At 43.0% G+C, this 25,869-nt stretch overlaps 1 protein-coding gene across 1 annotated transcript in view; it reads left to right on the top strand.

Moving 5' to 3' along the window:
• Positions 1–2,137: 2,137 nt before the first annotated feature.
• Positions 2,138–25,869, top strand: part of LOC120053854 (choline transporter-like protein 5-B) — a 34,012-nt gene continuing 10,280 nt past the window's right edge. The window contains exons 1-10 of the mRNA XM_039001122.1: positions 2,138–2,160; positions 7,515–7,588; positions 13,440–13,524; positions 16,831–16,915; positions 17,051–17,179; positions 17,813–17,873; positions 18,074–18,197; positions 23,932–24,015; positions 24,173–24,285; positions 24,625–24,762. Coding sequence (XP_038857050.1) covers positions 2,138–2,160; positions 7,515–7,588; positions 13,440–13,524; positions 16,831–16,915; positions 17,051–17,179; positions 17,813–17,873; positions 18,074–18,197; positions 23,932–24,015; positions 24,173–24,285; positions 24,625–24,762 — 916 coding nt within the window. The remainder of the gene's footprint in view (positions 2,161–7,514; positions 7,589–13,439; positions 13,525–16,830; positions 16,916–17,050; positions 17,180–17,812; positions 17,874–18,073; positions 18,198–23,931; positions 24,016–24,172; positions 24,286–24,624; positions 24,763–25,869) is intronic.

Genomic DNA, 25,869 nt, shown 5'->3' with positions numbered 1-25,869 from the left:
GTAACACGTGACAGCAAAATGGATGCAGAAGACCTGACAGATAAACTTGAAACAGGGGAATGTTTACTGGTTGCTCAGGAGGTAAAGGGGAAGTCAGATGTGTGGAATAAATTAGACTAGTTGTGGAAAATACTGGAGATCAAGAAAAATAAGGTATGCGCTGCGTGCATATCAAGCCTATGTGTGCCTAACAGGTGCTGTTAGATTACAATGTCATTTTTCAGACAGTTTGGAACAATGTTAACACAATAAATTATAAGTGTACCAGAGTCAGAATTTATTATTATTATTTTCTGTAAAGCCTTTACTACAGTCATTTTATTTTAAAACTAAAATTCTTGTTTGCATTTCAAATCATGAATGACTTGTATGCTGTGTGATGACATTAACAAATACATTATTGATTGATACAGTAGCCTATATAAGTATTGAAAAATAGGCCTAAGTAAGTTACAGTATTAAGACTAAACAGGATGGGCTCTTAGGCCTACAGCTCAATGGTGGTTATATAAGGCTGCTATACTAAACCTACTAATGATAATGACATTACTTATTATTATAATGATGATCATCATAATAATAATAGTAATAATACAAATAAGGAGATCAAGGAAAAATAGTTATTATTATTGTAAATATAATTCTTCTGACACTTTGGCACAGTGTAAACAACATTAAGTTAATTATAAATAATACCAGAGAGGCTGGTCTAATGAAAAAAAAGTGTAAAGCCTTTATTACAGCAAAGATTAAAAACAAACAAATTTGTGAAATTGTTTAGTTGACATGTAGTTGTGTGAGGTTTGGTGCTCACGGAATCAGTAGGCTATTTAACAAATAATCAAACGGGTAACAGAAGCAGGATCTGTCTTATTTCTGTAGATATACTGGTTCCTCCTTTTAAAAGTTGCGTCATACTGCAGCACACCTTGCGGGCTGCTGCATTATTCTGTGGCACGTTATCTATTTGTCAGCCATTTTCTTCTGTTAATGCAAGTTATTGCTAGTTTGACCACCAGAGGGAATCTTTGAGAAGCATTGGATAGTATTCCGTATTGGCATTACCAGAGAATTTAAAACCTTTTTTTGTAATAACGTAGTATATGGGATTGATTTTAAGAAATGTGGCTTAATTCATTTGATTAATATTATGGTGTTTCTATTCAGAGAAAAACAAAACCTTCAGGGTTTCTGTTAAAATGGAATGGAAAATATGGCACTGTACAACGTGATGGTCAAGAGTAGGCTACAGGATTGGAGGATTCTACATTGTTTGCCTTCATTAGACAACTTTGTTCCAATATTTCTGTAAATCAGTGATATTTATTCCCATAGTAATTTGTTTTGGATCCATAACTAAAGCAACATCTGTATTTTGAAAGAGTATTTTTATAATTATTTTATAAACACACAAAATGTGTTTTATTTGTTTATTAGGTTTCTGTGCAGTCTACAATAACTAATGTAGTAAACATGGGAAAGTCCCTAATTCCTTACATAAGGGAAAGCAGGCCGCGGGAGTCTTATTTCATAGTTGTGATGTCTTCAATATTATTCTACAATGTAGAAAATAGTCAAAATCTAGAAGAATCCTAGAATGAGCAGGTGTGTCCAAACTTTTAACTGGTACTTGCTTAATTAATTAGATTAATATTATGGTGTTTCTATTCCATGAAAATCCCTCTGGGTTTCTGTTCGGATGGAATGGAAAATATGGCGCTGTACAACGTTGCGGTCAGCAGTACAGTACTGGGCTATTTAGCTAAAGAATCCCTGCAGGGCACAAGGAGTAAGCTGTCCTTGTAAATAACAATTTGTTCTCAACTGACTTGCCTGGTGCTTCATGAAGTGAGTTTCCATGGCCGTGAAGCCGCACACAAGCCTAAGATCACAATGCGCAAGCATCAGCTGGAGTAGTGTAAATAATCTGGGTTTGGCGGATGCCAGGAGAACACTACCTGCCCCAATGCGTAGTGCCAACTCTAAAGTTTGGTGGAGGAGGAATAATGGTCTGGGGCTGATTTTCATGGTTTGGCTAGGTCACTTAGGTTCAGTGAAGGGAAATTGTCGCCCTCTGTCGATTCTGTGCTTCCAGCTTTGTGGCAACAGTTTGGGGAAGGCTTTTTCCGGTTTCCGCATGATAATGCCCCCGTGCACAAAGTGAGGTCCATACAGAAATGATTTGGTCGAGATCGGTGTGGATGAATTTGACTGGCCTGCACAGAACCCTGACCTCAACCCCTCACTAATACTCTTGTGGCTGAATGGAAAAAAGTCCCTGCAGCAATGTTCCAACATCTAGTGGAAAGCCTTCCCAGAAGAGTGGAGGCTATTGTAGCAGCAAAGGGTGGGACCAACTCCATATTAATGCCCATGACTTTGGAATGAGATGTTTGACAAGCAGGTGTCCACATCATTTTGGTCATGTAGTGTAGACCTAATTAATTTGGGGTTTCCTCTCTCCTCACTTTTCTTAGACAATAAGACCTTCAAGCGATGGTCTTTTAAGGGAGTATGCGAGCACGCCGACTTCGGCTGTACGCCAGCTGAACTGAAACATGCTGATGCCTTAAGAGGACACCATAAGGTTGAAGTTGGGGAGGGTTTTTGTAAGACGGGCCATGGAGGGACAAGGCTGACTGCTCCTCTGGGGGGAGATACGGGGGAAGACTTCTTATCTGTTGACAGAAGGAGAAAGCCCAGCTGTGAAGGAGACAGACTCCCCTCTCTAAAGGGGGCAAAGATGTACTATACTGTTGTGGAATCCAACCTTGAGAACATCTGTCGGGGGGATCTCTATGGAGAGCGTAAACTCTGTCGGAGGGGTCTCTGGAGATTGTAAGCTCTGTCGGAGGAGTCTCTGTGGAGAGCATAAACTCTGTCGGAGAGGTCTCTGTGGAGATTGTATGACCTCTGGGGCTTTGTGTCATTAGAAATTCAGTGTAGCTCGGAATGTTTTTATCTGAGCTCACAGTCTTAACATGCCACCTGGTCTGGTGGCAAATTCTTCTCCCAGCGTAGGAGCTCAAGTAAAAGCCTACTATTAGCGATGTATGCCATGGCAAGGGCAGAGCCCTGGGTACTAGTCTCATCTAATCATCGCTCTCGCTCTCGCTCTTTCTGTTTCTCAATTCAATTCGCTCTCTCTCTCTCTGATCTCTCTTTCTCTATGTTCTCTCTTCCTCTGTCTCTTTCTCTCTCTCTCTCTGATCTCTCTCTCTCTATTTCTCTCTTCCTCTGTCTCTCTCTCTCTCTCTCTATTTATCTCTCTCTCTTTATTTATCTCTCTCTCTCTCTCAATTTAATTTAAGGGTGTCGTAGCATTAGCTGTCATTAAATGTGAAGACTGTTAAATTATCAAATCAATTATTAATTATTTATTTACTAACTAATCAATCACAGAATTACATAAACACACACACAATAGGTCATACATTGGTTACTAACATGATACCAAGAAAAAGTCCCATGGACGAAACCCATATGATGGTGGTAGGCAAAGGAAAGGGGTGGGGACAGATAAGAAAGAGCGGGAGAACAGAATGGACCCACTACATATGCTACCATTCAAAAGTTTGGGGTCACTTAGAAATTCCTTTTGTTTTTGAAAGAAAAGCAATTTTTGTCCATTTAAAATAGCATAAAATTGATCAGAAATACAGTGTAGACATTGTTAATGTTGTAAATGACTATTGTAGTTGGAAACGGCTGATTTTTAATGGAATTTCTACAGAGGCCCATTATCAGCAACCATCACTCCTTTGTTCCAATGGCATGTTGTGTTAGCTAATCCAAGTTTATAATTTTAAAATACTAATTGATCATTAGAAAACCCTTTCGCAATTATGTTAGCACAGCTGAAACCTGTTGTGCTTAAAAAAGAAGCAATAAAACTGTCCTTCTTTAGACTAGTTGAGTATCTGGAGCGTTAGCATTTGTGGGTTCGATTACAGGCTGAGAAATGAAGGCTATTCCATGCGAGAAATTGCCAAGAACCTGAATATCTCGTACAACGCTGTGTACTACTCCCTTCACAGAACAGTGCAAACTGGCTCTAACCAGAATAGACAGAGGAGTGGGAGGCCCTGGTGCACAACTGAGCAAGAGGACAAGTATATTAGAATGTCTAGTTTGAGAAACACATGCCTCACAAGTTCTCAACTGGCAGCTTCATTAAATAGTACCCGCAAAACACCAGTCTCAACGTCAGCAGTGAAGAGGCGACTCCAGGATGCTGGCCTTCTAGGCAGAGTTGCAAAGAAAAAGCCATATCTCAGACTGGCCAATAAAAAGAAAAGAGGGCAAAAGAACACAGACACTGGACAGAGGAACTCTACCTAGAAGGCCAGCACCCCGGAGTTGCCTCTTCACTGTTGATGTTGAGACTGGTGTATGCCTTTGTTGTCCCTCTCTGTGATCGCCGGTCCATCTGCTGGATAGATTCGACAGAAAGTGTCTGGTTAATCCACCAGAGATTAAAGTATTCCGTAGTTGTAGGTTGTTATAATGGATACGACAGAGTACCATTGGGAAATGTTTTTAGGATGGATGCGTTTACCAGACTAAAGTATTTAAACAGGTGCAGCCTGAAAAATTGGTCTTTTAGTTTGTAGATTTTTTCACCGTTTCAGCGTGGGGATGATCTCCACGTTCTCTGGTCTTGTCCCTTTGTAGAGTTGTAGTTTAAACCATTTAAACCAAATACTTGAATCAGTTATAGAACCCATTACACATTATGGTTGTGAGGTCTGGGGTCCGCTCACAAACCAAGAATTCACAAAATGGGACAAACACCAAATAATGCATGCAGAGCAGAATTAGGCCGATATCCGGTAATTATCAAAATCCAGAAAAGAGCCGTTAAATTCTACAACCACCTAAAAGGAAGCGATTCCCAAACCTTCCATAACAAAGCCATCACCTACAGAGAGATGAACCTGGAGACGAGTCCCCTAAGCAAGCTGGTCCTGGGGCTCTGTTTACAAACACAAACAGACCCCACAGAGCCCCAGGACAGCAGCACATTTAGACCCAATCAAATCATGAGAAAACAAAAACATAATTACTTGACATATAGGAAAAAATGTACAAAGAACCAGATCAAACTAGAATGCTATTTGGCCCTAAACAGAGAGTACACAGTGGCAGAATACCTGACCACTGTGACTGACCCAAACTTAAGAAAAGCTTTGACTATGTACAGACTCTGAGCATAGCCTTGCTATTGGCCGCCGTAGGCAGACCTGGCTCTCAAGAGAAAACAGGCTATGTGCACACTGCCCACAAAATGAGGTGGAAACTGAGCTGCACTTCCTAACCTCCTGCCAAATGTACAGTGGGGCAAAAAAGTATTTAGTCAGCCACCAATTGTGCAAGTTCTCCCACTTAAAAAGATGAGAGAGGCCTGTAATTTTCATCATAGGTACACTTCAACTATGACAGACAAATTGAGGGAAAAAAATCCAGAAAATCACATTGTAGGATTTTTAATGAATTTATTTGCAAATTATGGTGGAAAATAAGTATTTGGTCAATAACAAAAGTTTATCTCAATACTTTGTTATATACCCTTTGTTGGCAATGACAGAGGTCAAACGTTTTCTGTAAGTCTTCACAAGGTTTTCACACACTGTTGCTGGTATTTTGGCCCATTCCTCCATGCAGATCTCCTCTAGAGCAGTGATGTTTTGGGGCTGTTGCTGGGCAACACGGACTTTCAACTCCCTCCAAAGATTTTTTATGGTGTTGAGATCTGGAGACTGGCTAGGCTACTCCAGGACCTTGAAATGCTTCTTACGAAGCCACTCCTTCGTTGCCCGGGCGGTGTGTTTGGGATCATTGTCACGCTGAAAGACCCAGCCACGTTTCATCTTCAATGCCCTTGCTGATGGAAGGAGGTTTTCACTCAAAATCTCACGATACATGGCCCCATTCATTCTTTCCTTTACACGGATCAGTCGTCATGGTCCCTTTGCAGAAAAACAGCCCCAAAGCATGATGTTTCCACCACCATGCTTCACAGTAGGTATGGTGTTCTTTGGATGCAACTCAGCATTCTTTGTCCTCCAAACACGACGAGTTGAGTTTTTACCAAAAAGTTATATTTTGGTTTCATCTGACCATATGACATTCTCCCAATCTTCTTCTGGATCATCCAAATGCTCTCTAGCAAACTTCAGACGGGCCTGGACATGTACTGGCTTAAGCAGGGGGACACGTCTGGCACTGCAGGATTTGAGTCCCTGGCGGCGTAGTGTGTTACTGATGGTAGGCTTTGTTACTTTGGTCCCAGCTCTCTGCAGGTCATTCACTAGGTCCCCCCGTGTGGTTCTGGGATTTTTGCTCACCGTTCTTGTGATCATTTTGACCCCACGGGGTGAGATCTTGCGTGGAGCCCCAGATCGAGGGAGATTATCAGTGGTCTTGTATGTCTTCCATTTCCTAATAATTGCTCCCACAGTTGATTTCTTCAAACCAAGCTGCTTACCTATTGCAGATTCAGTCTTCCCAGCCTGGTGCAGGTCTACAATTTTGTTTCTGGTGTCCTCTTTGGTCTTGGCCATAGTGGAGTTTGGAGTGTGACTGTTTGAGGTTGTGGACAGGTGTCTTTTATACTGATAACAAGTTCAAACAGGTGCCATTAATACAGGTAACGAGTGGAGGACAGAGGAGCCTCTTAAAGAAGTTACAGGTCTGTGAGAGACAGAAATCTTGCTTGTTTGTAGGTGACCAAATACTTATTTTCCACCATTATTTGCAATAAATTCATTAAAAATCCTACAATGTGATTTTCTGGAGAAAAAAAATTCTCATTTTGTCTGTCATAGTTGAAGTGTACCTATGATGAAAATTACAGGCCTCTCTCATCTTTTTAAGTGGGAGAACTTGCACAATTGGTGGCTGACTAAATACTTTTTTGCCCCACTGTATGACCATATTAGAGACACATATTTCCCTCAGATTACACAGATCCACAATTTTGATAAACTCTATCTACTGGGTGAAATACCACAGTGTGCCATCACAGCATCAATATGTATGACCTGTTGCCACAAGAAAATATCAACCAGTGAAGAACAAACACCATTGTAAATACAACCCATATTTATGTTTATTTATTTTCCGTTTTGTACTTTAACCATTTGCACATCGTTATAACACTGTATATATACATAATTATTTTGGAACTTCTGTGATTGTAATGTTTACTGTTCATTTGTATTGTTTATTTCACTTTTGTTTATGTACTTCACTTGCTTTGGCAATGTTAACATGTGCTTCCCATGCCAATAAAGCCCCTTGAATTTAATTGAATTGAGAGGGGGGGCGCCTATGATCCTCCCCCAAGGGCAGTCATGACAAGGGCTTTTATTGGCATGGGAAACGTATGTTAACTTTGCCAAAGCAAGTGAACTAGATAATAAACAAAAGTGGAATAAACAATAAAAATGAACAGTAAATATTACACTCTGTCTCTCTCTCTTTCTCTATCTCTCTCTCTCTCTTCTCCCCAGGGCCTGCACGGATGTGTTGTGCTGTGTCATCTTCGTCATCGTCATCCTCGGCTACATCGCTCTGGGCACCGTGGGTGAGTTGTCATGTTGCTGCCTATTTCATCAGACATAGAGGTTTCATAACAACAAAGTCCCAGTGTCCCACACACATCCCCCTTCCCTCTGTTGTACCTCAAAGAAGGATGTGGTCTAAGACGGAACCCAAACCGGCTGCGCGCGTGCGCCATCGTGCGCTATCGTGCATAAATGTATTTTGTCCCCCTACACCAAACGCGATCACGACACGCAGGTTAAAATATCAAAACAAACTCTGAACCAATTACATTAATTTGGGGACAGGTCGAAAAGCATTAAACATGTATGGCAATTTAGCTAGTTAGCTTGCACTTGCTAGCTAATTTGTTCTATTTAGCTAGCTTGCTGTTGCTAGCTAATTTGTCCTGGGATATAAACATTGAGTTGTTATTTTACCTGAAATGCACAAGGTCCTCTACTCCGACAATTAATCCACACATAAAACGGCCAACCGAATCGTTTCTAGTCATCTCTCCTCCTTCCAGGCTTTTTCATCTTTGAAATTATATGGTGATCAGCATCTAAACTTTCATAGTATTACCACGACTACCGGCAAAACAGTTCGTCTTTCAATCACCCACGTGGGTATAACCAATGAGGAGATGGCATGTGGGTACCTGCTTCTATAAACCAATGAGGAGATGGGAGAGATGGGACTTTCAGCGCGATCTGCGTCAGAAATAGAAAGGAGTTCTATTTTAGCCCTTGGCGTCGCAGACGCTCGTTGGCGCTCGCGAGCAGTGTGGGTGCAATAATTGAATAACATGGATTTCTAAATTTATTTTGCGACGTGTCCGGTCTGGTCAGCATGTAAGCCAGTGTTTCCCAACACTGGTCCTCAAGTACCCCCAACCTTACACTATTTCATTGTAGCCCTGGACAAGCACACCTGATTCAACTTGTCAACTAATCATCTATCCCTCAATGAGTTGAATGAGGTGTGTTTGTCTCGGACTACAACGAAAATGTTTACTGTTGAGGGTACTCGAGTACTAGGGTTGGGAAACACTGGTCTAAGAAGATGGTGTGAGGAAAGTTGGTGTGTGTGTGAGTTTGTCTGTGTTCATGTTTGTTAGTTAGTGAGTTTCTGCGTGCCTAGCTCTCATCTAGACAGTCTTTGTGTTCTATATATTCCACCAACTGTGTTGCCATATCGATGCTAGTGTTGTATTTGATGCCATTTTTGCATTGAGCAACAGAGCCTCTGATTGTGTCGTGTGTGGGAGGTAGAAATATGAGCGCCTGAATTTCCCCAGAGACAGACCCATTCCTTAATGAGCGGGAGTTAGTAACATCAGTCTGTTTGTATGTGAGGCACTTTCTGTTTTCTGAGCTTACTCTATGGCAGATATTGCAATGCCGTCAGGGGTACGCCAAATAAAAATGTGATTCACATTTAAAAATTTAAAATATATATATTTCTTTCACATTTTCAAACGGTCCATTTATATTTTCCAACGGGGCTATACAATTGGGTGAGTTTTTTTTCTCGCCTGAGTAGCCTCGTTTCACCGCCAAAAAAACATCTAGTGTCCAGCAAAATAACATCACAATGTCAAATACAGGTAGCCTAGTCAAATAATTAACATACAATCACATTAACCGTTACTCTCTCCCGGAAATTCCACTAACGGTCTGTATGTAGCCAAATGTAGCTGGTGCTCATCCCGTTTGTTCAAAAATGGATAAATGCTTAAAAAAAAGTAAGGCCCGCATTTCCATAGAGACTCATAGTACTGCTACTACCAGCAGTACTACACCTGTACCTGTCGACGACACAAGTTGTTCTGCTTCCACGAGCACATCCAATGCTAGCATCAGTAATTCTACATTTGTTGTTAGCCCAGCTAGCATGGACACACTGACAGTTGTGAATCTGATGCAGCCGAAGAGCTTCTGCCCCCATTGCACCATCGAAGAGGCGCAAATATAATGAGAACTACATTGATTTGGGGTTCACTTATATTGGGTGTAGTGCCTTTCCTCAGCCACAGTATGTTATATGTGCAAAAGTACTGTCTCACAACTCTTGCACAGACATTTAGAAACAAAACATGCAAATTTGAAAAATAAGCCACGGGAGTTTTTTGAGCGAGAATTAAGACCACTTTCGAGTAGTAAGACACGTATAAAAGAAACAGATTCCATTAATAACACGGGGCTAGAAGCGTCTTATATGGTGAGATACTGAGTCGCTAGGACAGGCAAGCCCCATACTATTGTGGAGGACTTAATTCTTCCTGTTTCTGTGGCTATGGCTGGGACAATGCTGGGGGAAAAGGCCAAAAAAACTATACAGACAATGCCGTCATCAAACAACACTGTTTCACGACGCATCAATGACATGGCAGGAGATGTTTTGAAACAATTACTGCTTCGCATACAAGCCAGTGAATTATATGCGTTACAGCTAGATGAGTCAACAGACGTGGCGGGCCTGGCACAGCTCTTGGTATATGTCCGTTACGTTTATGGGGGGTCAATTAGGGAAGACATCCTCTTCTGGAAACCAGGACAACAGGAGAGGATATTTTTGAAGTTCTGGACAACTTTGTGACATCAAATGGAATTTGGTGGTCAAGATGTGTTGGTATCCAGGTCGCAGTTGTAAATGAGAACTTGTTCTCAACTAGCTTACCTGGTGAAATATATATTTTTTTTTTAAGTATCTGTACTCATGGCGCAAAAGCCATGACAGGGAGACATAGTGGAGTGGTAACGTGCTTGCAAGCAGTTGCACCCGACGCCACTTGGGTACACTGCAGCATCCACCGAGAGGCTCTTGCTGCCAAGGGAATGCCTGACATTTTGGACACTACAGTGAAAATGGTTAACTTTGTTAAAGCAAGGCCCCTGATCTCTCGTGTATTTTCTGCACTATGCAATGATATGGGCAGCGACCATGTAACACATTTACAACATACAGAAGTGCGCTGGTTATCAAGGGGCAAAGTATTGACACATTTTTTGGAGTTGAGAGACAAGCTTATTTACTTAAAGTTCTCTTTAATGACCATCATTTTCACTTGTCTGACCACTTGCATGATGACGAGTTTCTCACACGACTGGCCTATCTGGGTAATGTTTTTTCTCACCTGAATGATCTGAATCTGGAATTACAGGGACTCTCCGCAACTATATTCAATGTGCGGGACAAAATTGAGGCTATGATAAAGAAGTTGGAGCTCTTCTCTGTCTGCATTAACAAGGACAACACACAGGTCTTTCCATCATTGTATGATTTCTTTGTGTGCAAATGATCAAGCTTACGGACAATGTCAAATGTGATATAGCGAAGCACCTGAGTGAGTTTGGTGTGCAATTACGCAGGTACTTTCCTGAAACGGATGGAACAAACAACTGGATTTGTTATCCCTTTCATGCCCTGCCTCCAGTCCACTTACCGATATCTTAACAAGAGAGCCTGATCGAAATTGCAACAAGCGGTTCTGTGAAAGTTGAATTTAATCAGAAGTCACTGCCAGATTTCTGGATTGGGCTGCGCTCAGAGTATCCTGCCTTGGCAAATCGCGCTGTTAAGACACTGATGCCCTTTGCAACCACGTACCTATGTGAGAGTGGATTCTCGGCCCTCACTAGCATGAAAACTAAATACAAGCACAGACTGTGTGTGGAAAATGATTTAAGACTGAGACTCTCTCCAACACAACCCCACATTGCAGAGTTATGTTTATCATTCAAATTCACCCTTCTCATTAACCTGTGGTGAGTTATTCACAATTTTCAATGAACGATAAGGTTTTTTATGTAAGATGGTTAAATGAAGAGAAAAATTATTGATTATTATTTTTTGTGCCCTGGTCCTATAAGAGCTCTTTGTCACTTCCCACGAGCCGGGTTGTGACAAAAACTCACACTCATACTTATGTTTAATAAATGTATCGTATAGTGTGTGTGTGTGGCAGGCTTACAATGATGGCGTAAATCAACATTTGAGAGTGCGCTGACCCTGGTGCTAGAGGTGGATTGTTTGAAGGGGTACGGGACTATAAAACGTTTGGGAACCACTGCTCTATGGCATCTCCCTAATCTGTGCTCTAATCTTCTGATTGGAGTTTAGAGCATGTTCTCTCGAGAAATGGGTAATGACCTCTGGCCTCTAAGGCATTTAATTAGAGCAGTTAAACACAGCATACTCCAGTGTGTTCCTCTCAGTAGATTGGAATCAATCATGTGAATCTCCTCACACACACACCTAAGTCTGTACACACACACACACACACACACACACACACACACACACACACACACACACACACACACACACACACACACCCTGAGTGAGTCAAATGAAATCAACGGTGATGTCTTCTCTCAAAGTGGAGTCCCTCTCAGACTTCGATTGGCAGTGTAGTCACGTCCGAGTCTGGGCAGAGGAAGGACTGTCTGTTGCTCAATTACTTTAAGAGAGCCAGAGCCATGAAAATGGAGGTGACTTCAAATAGACACTGGCATGTCAGCAATTACGTGAAGAGCTTTTCATTCTTTCTCCTCCCATGTGCTCTTCCTCGTGCATAACTTCTCTTTCTCATCCTCCCAACTGTGTGAGGCAGGCTAGAAAATAATATGTTATTGTCCTCCTAGGTCATTATTTGCTGTTTATGTTTTGAACAGGTTAGAAAAACTATTGAACACAGGATTACAACGTGAATTGAAGCCTGAAAAGATGCGTGGTGGTGGAGTGTCACGTTCTGACCATAGTTCTTTTGTGTTTTCTTTGTTTTAGTGTTGGTCAGGACGTGAGCTGAGTGGGCATTCTATGTTGTGTGTCTAGTTTTCCGTTTCTATGTTTGGCCTGATATGGTTCTCAATCAGAGGCAGGTGTTAGTCATTGTCTCTGATTGGGAACCATATTTAGGTAGCCTGTTTTGTGTTGGGTTTTGTGGGTGGTTGTCTTCTGTCTTTGTGTCTATGCACCAGATAGGACTGTTTCGGTTTTTCACATTTTTTGTATTTGTAGTGTTCACGTTTATGTTCTTTATTAAACATGATGAACACTAACCACGCTGCGCTTTGGTCCTCTCCTTCGTCCACAGAAGAAAGCCGTTACATGGAGAAAGTGTTGGAATGATTGGATTACCTTGGCCTTGGTTTTGTTAGTGCTTTTCACTCGTATTATCACTCTCTAAGTTTCTCACGTAGACTTTTTGGGGTTGTCCTGTAATGTCTGAACAGCCAGGTCTCAGCTTGACACACTAATATATTCATATCTGGCTTCTGATTGTGATTCATAACAGCAGTCTATATTGGATCCCATTTGACCTGCTTTTATACTGATGTACAGTAGCTGTGGGCTGAAGTGATTATGGTAGTCAATCACATCAATCACATAACGCCCTTTTTACATCAGCAGTTGTCACAAAGTGCTTATACAGAAACCTAAAACCCCAAAGAGCAACAATGCAGATGTAGAATCACAGTGGCTAGGAAAAACTCTGAGAAAGGCAGAAACCTAGAGAGGAACCAGGCTCTGAGGGGTGGTCAGTCCTCTCCTGGCTGTGCCGGGTGGAGATTATAAGAGTACATGGTCATTAAGGCCAGATCGTTCTTCAAGATGTTCAAACATTTATAGATGACCAGCAGGGACAAATAATAATCCCATTGGTTATAGAAGGTACAACAGGTCAGCACCTCAGGAGTAAATGTCAGTTGGCTTTTCATAGCTGAGCATTCAGAGGTCGAGACAACTTGTGCATGTGCATTAGACTGTCAGAATATTCCAATACATACACAGTCAGGCAGATCCTATCACTCATTCATGTCCAGAGTGATTGACATATGACAGGTCTGTGAATGAGGCTAATAATGTGGCCGTCTGTCTGGTTGCAGCCTGGATACATGGCGACCCCAGGAAGGTGGTCTACCCCACTGACAGCCACGGACAGTTCTGTGGACAGCAGGGGACCCCCAACGCGTAAGTAGAAAGAAAGACCGCTATCTGTATTTGGAGAAAAATGTATTGTATCTACAGTACTATGTATACTATATAGTTACTATGGATAGGTATAGTACTATATCATTGAAATTGCACTTAGGACAAGTGTGACTTCACATTAATATCCTCTAAAAGAATTCTGCACTTGGAAGAGATTGTAAGCAGCCTGGGAGGGGTGTCGACTTAAACACTTTTGACGCCTCCAATACAGCAGGAACAACGTGCGAGAAGTCATAATGCTGACAAACTGCTTTTCTCTACGATTAATATCCGGCCTCAGTAAATGTCAGTTGTATTAGTCTGTAATATTTGAAACATAGTCATTTTAAGCTACCCTTCTATGTTCAGCAGGGCTCTCCAACCCTGTTCCTGGAGAGCTACTGTCCTGTAGGTTTACACTCAACCCTAATCTAGCGCACCGGATTCTAATAATTAGCAGATTGAGAAGGTGAATCAGGATAGTTACAACTGGTGTTGGAGCGAAAACCTGCAAGAGGGTGTGGCTTCCGTGTGGCTCAGTTAGTAGAGCATGGCGCTTGCAACACCATGGTTGTGGGTTCAATTCCCATGGAAGAAAAATAGGTTTAAAAATATATGCACTCACTACTGTATATCGCTCTGGATAAGAGTGTCTGCTAAATGACTAAAATGTAAAGGAGTGTAGCTCTCCAGGAATGGAGTGAAAACCTACAGGAGGGTAGCTCTCCAGGAATAGAGTGAAAACCTACAGGAGGGTAGCTCTCCAGGAACAGGGCTGGAGTGAAAACCTGTAGGAGGGTAGCTCTCCAGGAACAGGAATGGAGTGAAAACCTGTAGGAGGGTAGCTCTCCAGGAACAGGAATAGAGTGAAAACCTGTAGGAGGGTAGCTCTCCAGGAACAGGAATAGAGTGAAAACCTGTAGGAGGGTAGCTCTCCAGGAACAGGGCTGGAGTGAAAACCTGTAGGAGGGTAGCTCTCCAGGAATGGAGTGAAAACCTGTATGAGGGTAGCTCTCCAGGAACAGGAATGGAGTGAAAACCTGTAGGAGGGTAGCTCTCCAGGAACAGGGCTGGAGTGAAAACCTGTAGGAGGGTAGCTCTCCAGGAATGGAGTGAAAACCTGTAGGAGGGTAGCTCTCCAGGAACAGGAATGGAGTGAAAACCTGTAGGAGGGTAGCTCTCCAGGAACAGGAATGGAGTGAAAACCTGTAGGAGGGTAGCTCTCCAGGAACAGGGCTGGAGTGAAAACCTGTAGGAGGGTAGCTCTCCAGGAACAGGAATGGAGTGAAAACCTGTAGGAGGGTAGCTCTCCAGGAACAGGAATGGAGTGAAAACCTGTAGGAGGGTAGCTCTCCAGGAACAGGAATAGAGTGAAAACCTGTAGGAGGGTAGCTCTCCAGGAACAGGGCTGGAGTGAAAACCTGTAGGAGGGTAGCTCTCCAGGAACAGGAATAGAGTGAAAACCTGTAGGAGGGTAGCTCTCCAGGAACAGGAATGGAGTGAAAACCTGTAGGAGGGTAGCTCTCCAGGAACAGAAATGGAGTGAAAACCTGTAGGAGGGTAGCTCTCCAGGAACAGGGCTGGAGTGAAAACCTGTAGGAGGGTAGCTCTCCAGGAATGGAGTGAAAACCTGTAGGAGGGTAGCTCTCCAGGAACAGAAATGGAGTGAAAACCTACAGGAGGGTAGCTCTCCAGGAACAGGGCTGGAGTGAAAACCTGTAGGAGGGTAGCTCTCCAGGAACAGGGCTGGAGTGAAAACCTGTAGGAGGGTAGCTCTCCAGGAACAGAAATGGAGTGAAAAACCTGTAGGAGGGTAGCTCTCCAGGAACAGGAATAGAGTGAAAACCTGTAGGAGGGTAGCTCTCCAGGAACAGGGCTGGAGTGAAAACCTGTAGGAGGGTAGCTCTCCAGGAATGGAGTGAAAACCTGTAGGAGGGTAGCTCTCCAGGAACAGAAATGGAGTGAAAACCTGTAGGAGGGTAGCTCTCCAGGAATGGAGTGAAAACCTGTAGGAGGGTAGCTCTCCAGGAACAGAAATGGAGTGAAAACCTGTAGGAGGGTAGCTCTCCAGGAACAGGGCTGGAGTGAAAACCTGTAGGAGGGTAGCTCTCCAGGAACAGGAATGGAGTGAAAACCTGTAGGAGGGTAGCTCTCCAGGAACAGAAATGGAGTGAAAACCTGTAGGAGGGTAGCTCTCCAGGAACAGGGCTGGAGTGAAAACCTGTAGGAAGGTAGCTCTCCAGGAACAGGAATGGAGTGAAAACCTACAGGAGGGTAGCTCTCCAGGAACAGGGCTGGAGTGAAAACCTGTAGGAGGGTAGCTCTCCAGGAACAGGAATGGAGTGAAAACCTACAGGAGGGTAGCTCTCCAGGAACAGGGCTGGAGTGAAAACCTGTAGGAGGGTAGCTCTCCAGGAACAGGAATGGAGTGAAAACCTACAGGAGGGTAGCTCTCCAGGAACAGGGCTGGAGTGAAAACCTACAGGAGGGTAGCTCTCCAGGAACAGGAATGGAGTGAAAACCTACAGGAGGGTAGCTCTCCAGGAACAGGAATGGAGTGAAAACCTGTAGGAGGGTAGCTCTCCAGGAACAGGAATGGAGTGAAAACCTACAGGAGGGTAGCTCTCCAGGAACTGGAATGGAGTGAAAACCTGTAGGAGGGTAGCTCTCCAGGAACAGGGCTGGAGTGAAAACCTGTAGGAGGGTAGCTCTCCAGGAACAGGAATGGAGTGAAAACCTGTAGGAGGGTAGCTCTCCAGGAACAGGAATGGAGTGAAAACCTATAGGAGGGTAGCTCTCCAGGAACAGGAATGAAGTGAAAACCTTTAGGAGGGTAGCTCTCCAGGAACAGGGCTGGAGTGAAAACCTGTAGGAGGGTAGCTCTCCAGGAACAGGAATGGAGTGAAAACCTGTAGGAGGGTAGCTCTCCAGGAACAGGAATGGAGTGAAAACCTGTAGGAGGGTAGCTCTCCAGGAACAGAAATGAAGTGAAAACCTGTAGGAGGGTAGCTCTCCAGGAACTCTGCAGAGCCCTGCTGTACAGTAATCCCCCCCTTTTGTTTGTATAGGGCTTTGCGTGGCATGTATGAAAAGTGCATTTAAAGTAGCATTAACCACCACCACAGGCTCCCCTGCACCCTGTGTGTTTACACTGTGTGTTTACACTGTGTCCTGCCTCTGTTTGACAGGCAGCTCAATCTGCCATTAGTTTCAATACAAAATTTGTTCGCAGGATTTTCTAATAAAACTGTCATTGTGTGTGTTGGAAAACGAATGACTATTCTCTCCATTTCACTGTGGTTACAGCAACAAAGCCATATTATTCTACTTCAACATATTGCAATGTGCCAATCCTGCCGTTCTCATTAACCTCCAGTGCCCTACAACCCAAGTAAGAGGTCCCTCTTTACGCGGCACACACTATGCTATTATGTTCCTGCTCGTTTTTTCTTGCTTGATTATACAAGGTCAGTGTTCTCTGTTGTTAAGCATTGATGAATGTTTGTATCTATCTCTCTCTTCTCAGCTCTGTGTCTCCAAGTGCCCAGACAGATTTGCCACATACCTAGACATGCAGTACAACTACAGGTACAACAACAGCTACTGGGAGTATTACAGGCAGTTCTGCAAGCCAGGCTTCGACAATCCTAGAAAGGTACAGAGACCTGATGCCTCCAGTCACTTATGGCCTCACCTTATCAAGTCCTTGAGTGTTCTGAACAGATGTCATCTGTAATGGTTATCCATCTAGAAGTCAGTAGCGACCAAGACTCTTCAGAAATGGCAATCTTATTAGAATCAGTAAGTCATTTAGTTGCTGCAATTAGAGTATATCTTGTTGTACATTTAATTATACGGAAAAACACTATATTGCTTTATAAGTACTAGGCCTATGTAATGTATTATGTAAAGGAAACATAATGAGATGTAAAAGTTCTGTGGCAAAGAGGGAGGGACTGAAAGGGGGAGAGAGGGAGGAAGAGAGAGAGGAAAAGGGTGTGCGCTTAGTCTGCACCGAGACCAGAGTGCTAAAAATACAAATGACTCAGGAAGGGTTCCCTACCAGTCTGTAATGTATGACAGTCTTCTGTTCTGTTCCTATTCAACTCAGCCACACGCCCACTCTCCTCATGGTCCTTTTGGATAATGGCAAACTCATAGGATATGGTGATAGAATGTCTTACCAGTCATCCTAACCTATGAGTTGGTATAAAAACTCAACTCTGAGGATTTGACGTCACTGAATTTACATTGTTTGACGTCTTCTTCCTCTCTTGTCTCCCTTTAGTCAGTTGCACACGTCTTGAGAGATGAGGACTGCCCATCTATGATAGTGCCAAGCAGACCTTGTAAGTGAATCCAGGTTCTACACACAGTTCCTCCACTATCGTTATGGTGACTTAAGATTCAGACGGTCTATTCTAAGACTTAGGTTCTGTGGGAGGGGGCATTATGTGTTAGGGGTTGGGAAAGGAAAGTGATACTTATCAACAGTGTATGACATTGAAACATTATTCTTAGCCATTAAATATTTGTTTGTGTGTTTCAGTCCTTCAGAGGTGCTTCCCTGATTTCATCACCAGGAACGGGACGCTAACTGTCGCCAACAAGACGGACTTCAAAGACGGGTTAGGTAAAACGAGGAGCGTGATCGATCTCAGGGACGCTGCCAAGTAAGTCCTGCTCTCCTCAATGTCCCTTTGTTGTAGTTGAAATGTTGTCGAGGCAGTTTGGTGGAAACACACCACTGGAGGGAAAATTTGCATATTTTCTTTATGTGGATTTTAGAATATTCGCATGAAAATCTGTCGCCAATTGGATTGAAACCTAGCTATTGCTATCTATTTATAGACTGATAGGCTACCATACAAATTATATCAGATTTACTGCCAATGTCATTCATAGCCAATTGAATTCAAGTAAACCAATACTGAAACAAAATTAACATATTAACACTTTAATTACATATTTAGTGCGTTCGGAAGATATTCAGACCTGTAACGTGTACGCTGGGAGTCAGGAAGCAAGTGCAGGGAGTGCATATGTAATAATAAGTAGAACACAGTACAAAACAGGAAAAGCGTACAGACATGAAACAGAGTCAATAACACCTGAGGAAAGAACCAAGGGGTGTGACAGATATAGGGGAGGTAATCGGGAAGGTGATGGAGTCCAGGGGAGTGTCATGAGGCGCAGGTGCGCGTAACGATGGTGGCATGTTGGCATAATGATGAGACAACTGGCGGCGTTGAGCGCCGGGGAGCGGGAGTAAACGTGACAGTACTCTTTGACTTTTTCCACATTTTGTTATGTTACAGCCTTATTCTAAAATCGATGAAATTGTTTTTTTCCCCTCATCCATCTACACACCCCATAATGACAAAGCAAAAACAGGTTTTTATATTTTTGGGGGAAATGTATAAAAAATTTAAACTGATATCACATTTACATAAGTATTCAGACCCTTGACTCAGTACTTTGTTGAAGCACCTTTGTCAGCGATTACAGCCTTGAATCTTCTTGGGTATGGCGCTACAAGCTTGGCACACCTGTATTTGGGGAGTTTCTCCCATTCTTCTCTGCCCAATCAATTTAATTTACTACAGGTGGACTCCAATCAAGTTGTGGAAACATCTCATGGATGACCTATGGAAACAGGATGCACCTGAGCTCAATTTTGAGTCTCATAGCAAAGGGTTTGAATACTTGTACTTATGTAAATAAGGTTCCATTCCAACAGCAAGGATTGGAAAGGTCTCAAACTAATTACAGTATTTCAACCTTCTGTAGCCCCGAGTTCGCTGTCTTCAAACTAACCTTCCCACTTGACTGTGCATCATCGGTAATCTGCTGCTGCTCCTCTCTGACTGTGGCTGTGGAAAGGAAAGGGGACAGATTACCTCTAAATGTTGTATGATGTGGAGCTTACATCGATATAAAAGCCCTAACAAAGCTTACAGTTGATGTACTATTGGTCTTTCAAAGCTGAGTGTCACGGCACCTCCTGGCTTTCATCAATGTGTTCCTTCATCAGTGTGTTCCTTCATCAATGTGTTCCTTCTTCAATGTGTTCCTTCTTCAATGTGTTCCTTCGTCAATGTGTTCCTTCGTCAATGTGTTCCTTCGTCAACGTGTTCCTTCGTCAACGTGTTCCGTCATCAACTTGTTCCTTCGTCAATGTGTTCCTTCATCAACTTGTTCCTTCTTCAATGTGTTCCTTCGTCAATATGTTCCTTCGTCAATGTGTTCCTTCGTCAACGTGTTCCTTCGTCAACGTGTTCCTTCTTTCTTATCATAATGTTTGCAAAGATTTCATTTAGTAAAACTGGAAAAGAGTACCCTCAGATTAGTGTAGTAATTAGCGTTATTACCACAGTAATTACCACAAGTTATATATAGGTCTTAGGCCTACCTCAGTCTATGAAAGTCAATCTGAACACAAAAATTGAGTTTCGTAGCTGAAAATGAAGGTGGTATTCTGATGTCCTTGTCATGAGATGAAACTGTTTTGAAGACAGTTTCTGACAGTGTGTTCTTTGCTTCTGACAGAGCAGGGATGATGTCCTCTAACTTATCCTTCCCTCAGTCTCTGAACCAGAAAGATTTATCTCTGAGCCTCAAGCCACCAGACTCAGTGGCACTCACTTTGTCTGCTGTACTTGTGCCTTGATGTTATGACTGCTCTATTTTTATTATTTTTTATTTCTCCTTTATTTAACCAGGTAGGCTAGTTGAGAACAAGTTCTCATTTACAACTGTGACCTGGCCAAGATAAAGCAAAGCAGTTCGACACATACAACAACACAGAGTTACACATGGAATAAACAAACATACAGTCAATAATACAGCAGAAAAAGTCTATATACATTGTGTGCAAATTAGGTAAGATAAGGGAGGTAAGGAAATAAATAGGCCATGGTGGCGAAGTAATTACAATATAGCAATTAAACACTGGAGTGATAGATGTGCAGAAGATGAATGTGCAAGTAGAGATACGGGGCGCAAAGGAGCAAAATAAATACATAAATACAGCATGGGGATGAGGTAGTTGGATGGGCTATTTACAGATGGTCTGTGTACAGGTGCAGTGATCTGTGAGCTGCTCTGACAGCTGGTGCTTAAAGCTAGTGAGGGAGATATGAGTCTCCAGCTTCAGTGATTTTTGCAGTTTGTTCCAGTCATTGGCAGCAGAGAACTGGAAGGAAAGGCGGCCAAAGGAAGAATTGGCTTTGGGGGTGACCAGTGAGATATACATGCTGGAGCGCGTACAACGGGTGGGTGCTGCTATGGTGACAAGTAAGCTGAGATAAGGCGGGGCTTTACCTAGCAGAGACTTGTAGATTACCTGGAGCCAGTGGGTTTGGCAACGAGTATGAAGCGAGGGCCAGCCAACAAGAGCATACAGGTCACAGTGGTGGGTAGTATATGGGGCTTTGGTGAATGACATCGCCAAAGTTGAGGATCGGTAGGATGGTCAGTTTAACGAGGGTATGTTTGGCAGCATGAGTGAAGGATTCTTTGTTGCGAAATAGGAAGCCGATTCTAGATTTAATTTTGGATTGGAGATGCTTAATGTGAGTCTGGAAGGAGAGTTTACAGTCTAACCAGACACCTAGGTATTTGTAGTTGTCCACATATTCTAAGTCAGAACCGTCCAGAATAGTGATGCTAGACGGGCGGGCAGCGATCGATTGAAGAGCATGCATTTAGTTTGACTTGTATTTAAGAGCAGTTGGAATTCACGGAAGGAGAGTTGTATGGCATTGAAGCTCATCTGGAGGTTAGTTAACACAGTGTCCAAAGAAGGGCCAGAGGTATACAGAATGGTGTCATCTGCGTAGAGGTGGATGAGAGAATCACCAGCAGCAAGAGCGACATCATTGATGTATACAGAGAAGAGAGTCGGCCCGAGAATAGAACCTTGTGGCACCCCGATAGAGACTGCTAGAGGGCCGGACAACAGGCCCTCCGATTTCACACACTGAACTCTATCAGAGAAGTAGTTGGTGAACCAGGCAAGGCAATCATTTGAGAAACCAAGTCTGTTGAGTCTGCCGATAAGAATGTGGTGATTGACAGAGTCGAAAGCCTTGGCCAGGTCGATGAATACGGCTGCACAGTAATGTCTCTTATCGATGGCTGTTATGATATCGTTTAAGACCTTGAGCGTGGCTGAGTTGCACCCATGACCAGCTCTGAAACCAGATTGCATAGCGGAGAAGGTACTGTGGGATTCGAAATGGTCGGTAATCTGTTTGTTAACTTGGCTTTCGAAGACCTTAGAAAGGCAGGGTAGGATAGATATAGGTCTATAGCAGTTTGGGTCTAGAGTGTCTCCCCCTTTGAAGAGGGGGATGACCGCGGCAGCTTTCCAATCTTTGGGAATCTCAGACGATACGAAAGAGAGGTTGAACAGGCTAGTAATAGGGGTTGCAACAATTTCGGCAGATCATTTTAGAAACAGAGGGTCCAGATTGTCTAGCCCGGCTGATTTGTAGGGGTTCAGATTGATGTCCTTATTGTTGACTAGTCGTCTAATGTCATCCTCATTGTTTTGACTGGTATGCTATTGTTTTAACTGGTGTAATGCTATTTTTTAGACAGGTATAATGCCATTGTTTTAACTGGTGCAATGCTGTTGTTTTGACTGGTGTAATGCTATTATTTTGACTGGTGTAATGTTTTTGTTTTGACTGGAGTGATGCTTTTGTTATGACAGGTGTAATGTTATCTTTCATCTCACCCAAATGTTGAACTTTGTATGACCTCAACCACTGTTGTTAGGGTGACAGCTCCTTCATTTCCCATTAAATAAAATTACAGCAATGTTAAAGGGCCATTTTTGTAATCTCTCAGCTTTTCGCCTGGTGGTGAACCCCTCAGGCATGGCTGGGCTCATCTCACCCTTACACGTGATTTGTCCACCCCAGTGCCTTTCCCATATTTCCCCCTGAATGTCAAGCGCTTCAACAAGCTGTCCAAGGACAGAGCATTTCAGGCCAATTACACTTCCTACAACCAACCACTCCAACTTAGCATCTATTATTTTGCTTTCGACTGGCTGAACTCCATCTGTTAATATCTGGTCTGTTGAGTGCATTAGGCACATCAGCACGCCACGTGTATCCACAGAGTTGGGTAAATCTACTTTTTCCTACCAGGTCCCTATCATGTGGAATAATCTCCAAGTAATGTTTGGATGTGTTGTTGTCTCTGGGTCATTTTAGGAGAAAAGTTAGGGATTTTTATAGTGATAAAGGTGTTTGTTTTGTATGATTGTGTATATAATATTTGCTATTTATTTAATTTAGTGTTTTAAATTGTCTAATTTTATTTTTTGTATCGTTCCCAGGGCACATTTGCAAATGAGACCTAGGTCTCAATGTGTTTTTCCCTAGTTAAATACAAGTTAACAAATGGTTTCATTAGTACTGATGGAGATCAGGGACTCTCTTTTTCATAACAACAAAATTACTTAAGTAAATTGTATTTTGTGCTACTATAGGGATTTTTATAGAAGTACGATGGCCCAGATTAAATGAACTCCTAGAGTGAGCTTTGCTCCTGACATGAGGTAGCTGTCCTCATAAAACAGATTAGTGCTTGGTATTCTACACAGTTCCAGTGGAAGGTTGGTTCTAGTCTCATGCTACTGCTGTCCACCAGTCCTGTAGAGGCTGAAAGTCTAGTGAGCAAAAACATCGGGGATATTTTAGTTCAGATATCTACAATTTAAATTATGAACAATATAACTTGTGTTAACGTTGCCAGTTTACCAATGCAATAATGAGGAATCACAAAGCCAGATATTTGCATGATTTTACAGAATCTCTGTAGTTACAGTGGATATCTGATCAAAGTATTCTAGGTGGTTTTTGCTATCACCTCTTTCTCTAGCTTGTACATTGAACCGTTACCATACCCTGCTTGTACATGTAGTTTTGACGGAAAGAGATTCAGGAATAATTAATAATCCAGACCCATTTCTTTGTCCTGTTCTAATCAGACGATTCATTTGTAACTGCTGTAGAGTAGTAACCTGCTGCTTCCGAGTCATAGAGAGCATCGCTGCTTCCTAGCACTTTGATAACACTGATGTTGACTTGTGGTATTTATAAGGGAGGCCTGTGCAGGGAGGCCTGTGCAGTCTCCCAGGGTTGTACAACCCCATCATAAACTGCAGTGTGTCATGACCTGCTGTGTGAATAAGAGAGTCACTGTTATACAGCACAGGTCAGTATAAGTCAATGTTTCTCCCTTTGTGGACATGTTCTCACTCTCTCTCTCTTTCTCCCTCCCTCCCTCTCTTTCTCCCTTCATCTCCCTCTCTATCTACCTTTTTTCTTTCCACAATCCTCCCACCCCACTATATTTGTCTATCCCACTCCACCTCTTCCTCTCTCACAGTGGCATTACCAGTCTGCTAGATGCCAAGGAGGTTGGCATGAAGATATTTGAGGATTACGCCAGCTCCTGGTACTGGATCTTAATGTAAGACCCGCGTTTCTGTGCGTCTGTGAGTGCCATATGTGTGTTTTACTGTGGTTTTCACTCTGACATAAAGGTGTGTGTGTGTGTGTGTGTGTGTGTGTGTGTGTGTGTGTGTGTGTGTGTGTGTGTGTGTGTGTGTGTGTGTGTGTGTGTCTAGAGGTCTGGTGATAACCATGGTGGTCAGCCTGGCTTTTATCCTGCTGCTACGGTTCACAGCCGGAGTTCTCCTGTGGCTCATCATCTTTGGAGTCATCGCTGTGGTGGGCTATGGTTAGTACTACAATACAGTACACTCTGCCACTAATCAACTTTAGCCTCAGTAAAAGAGCCTAATGCCGTCTTTAGTCTGAGTACAGTACCCACACTCCACCAGCCCATACTGTACTTAAGGTAACATACCGCTACTGTATATAGATTTGTGGGAGACAGTGTCCACATCTTCTAACATCCAACTGTCACCAACACCTCTGTTGTCATGGCAAACCAACACCTGTTGTCATGGAAAACCAAATGTAGCAGATAACTTCTCACATCTCTCTCTCTTCCTTATTTTTATTTTTTATCTCTCTCTACCCCCCCCCCCCCCCTCTCTCTCTCTCTCTCTCTCAGGGATCTGGCACTGCTACTGGGAGTTCAGTACACTGAGAGGGAAGCCACACAGTGATGGTGATGTTACCATCGCTGACATCGGCTTTCAGACGGACTTCAGTGTTTACCTGCAGCTCAGTCAAACCTGGCTCATCTTGAGTGAGTGACCATCCACTATCCCGCTATTTAAGCACAGGGGGATACTATTTATTTATTTATTTTATTGAACCTTTATTTAACTAGGCAAGTCAGTTAAGAACAAATTCTTATTTACAGTGATGGCCTACCAAAAGGCAAAAGGCCTCCTGCGGGGACGGGGGCCTGGGATTAAAAATAAAACATAAATATAGGACAAAACACACATCACAGCAAGAGAGACAACAACGCTACATAAAGAGAGACCTAAGACAACAACATAGCAATGCAGTAACACATGACAACACAGCATAGTAGCAACACAACATAACAACAACATGGTAGCAACACATGATAGCAGCACAAAACATGGTACATACATTATTGGGCACAGACAACAGCACAAAGGGCAAGAAGGTAGAGACAACAATACATCACACAAAGCAGCCACAACTGTCAGTAAGTGTGTCCAAGATTGACTCTTTGAATGAAGAGATTGCGATTAAACTGTCCAGTTTGTGTGTTTGTTGCAGCTCATTCCAGTCGCTAGCAGCAGCGAACTGAAAAGAGGAGCGACCCAGGGATGTGTGTGCTTTGGGGACCTTTAACAGAATGTGACTGGCAGATCGGATGTTGTATGTGGAGGATGAGGGCTGCAGTAGATATATCAGAATGTGGGGGAGTCAGGCCACTGGTTGATGCTTTATATATAAGCATCAACCAGTGGGTCTTGCGACGGGTATACAGAGATGACCAGTTTACAGAGGAGTATAGAGTGCAGTGATGTGTCCTATAAGGAGCATTGGTGACAAATCTGATGGCGGAATGGTAAAGCACATCTAGCCGCTCGAGAGCACCCTTACCTGCCTATCTATAAATGATGTCTCCGTAATCTAGCATGGGTAGGATGGTCATCTGAATCAAGGTTAGTTTGGCTGGGGTGAAAGAGGAGCGATTACGATAGAGGAACCCAAGTCTAGATTTAACTTTAGCCTGGAGCTTTGATATGTGCTGAGAGAAGGACAGTGTACCATCTAGCCTTACTCCCAAGTACTTGTATATAGGTGGCTACCTCAAGCTCTAAACCCTCAGAGGTAGTAATAACACCTGTGGAAAGAGGGGCATTCTTCT

Source organism: Salvelinus namaycush, chromosome 9 (assembly GCF_016432855.1).
Source record: "Salvelinus namaycush isolate Seneca chromosome 9, SaNama_1.0, whole genome shotgun sequence".
Lineage (NCBI taxonomy): Eukaryota > Metazoa > Chordata > Actinopteri > Salmoniformes > Salmonidae > Salvelinus > Salvelinus namaycush.
Note: the sequence above shows the minus strand (reverse complement) of the source record. Positions and strands in the feature narration are given on the sequence as shown.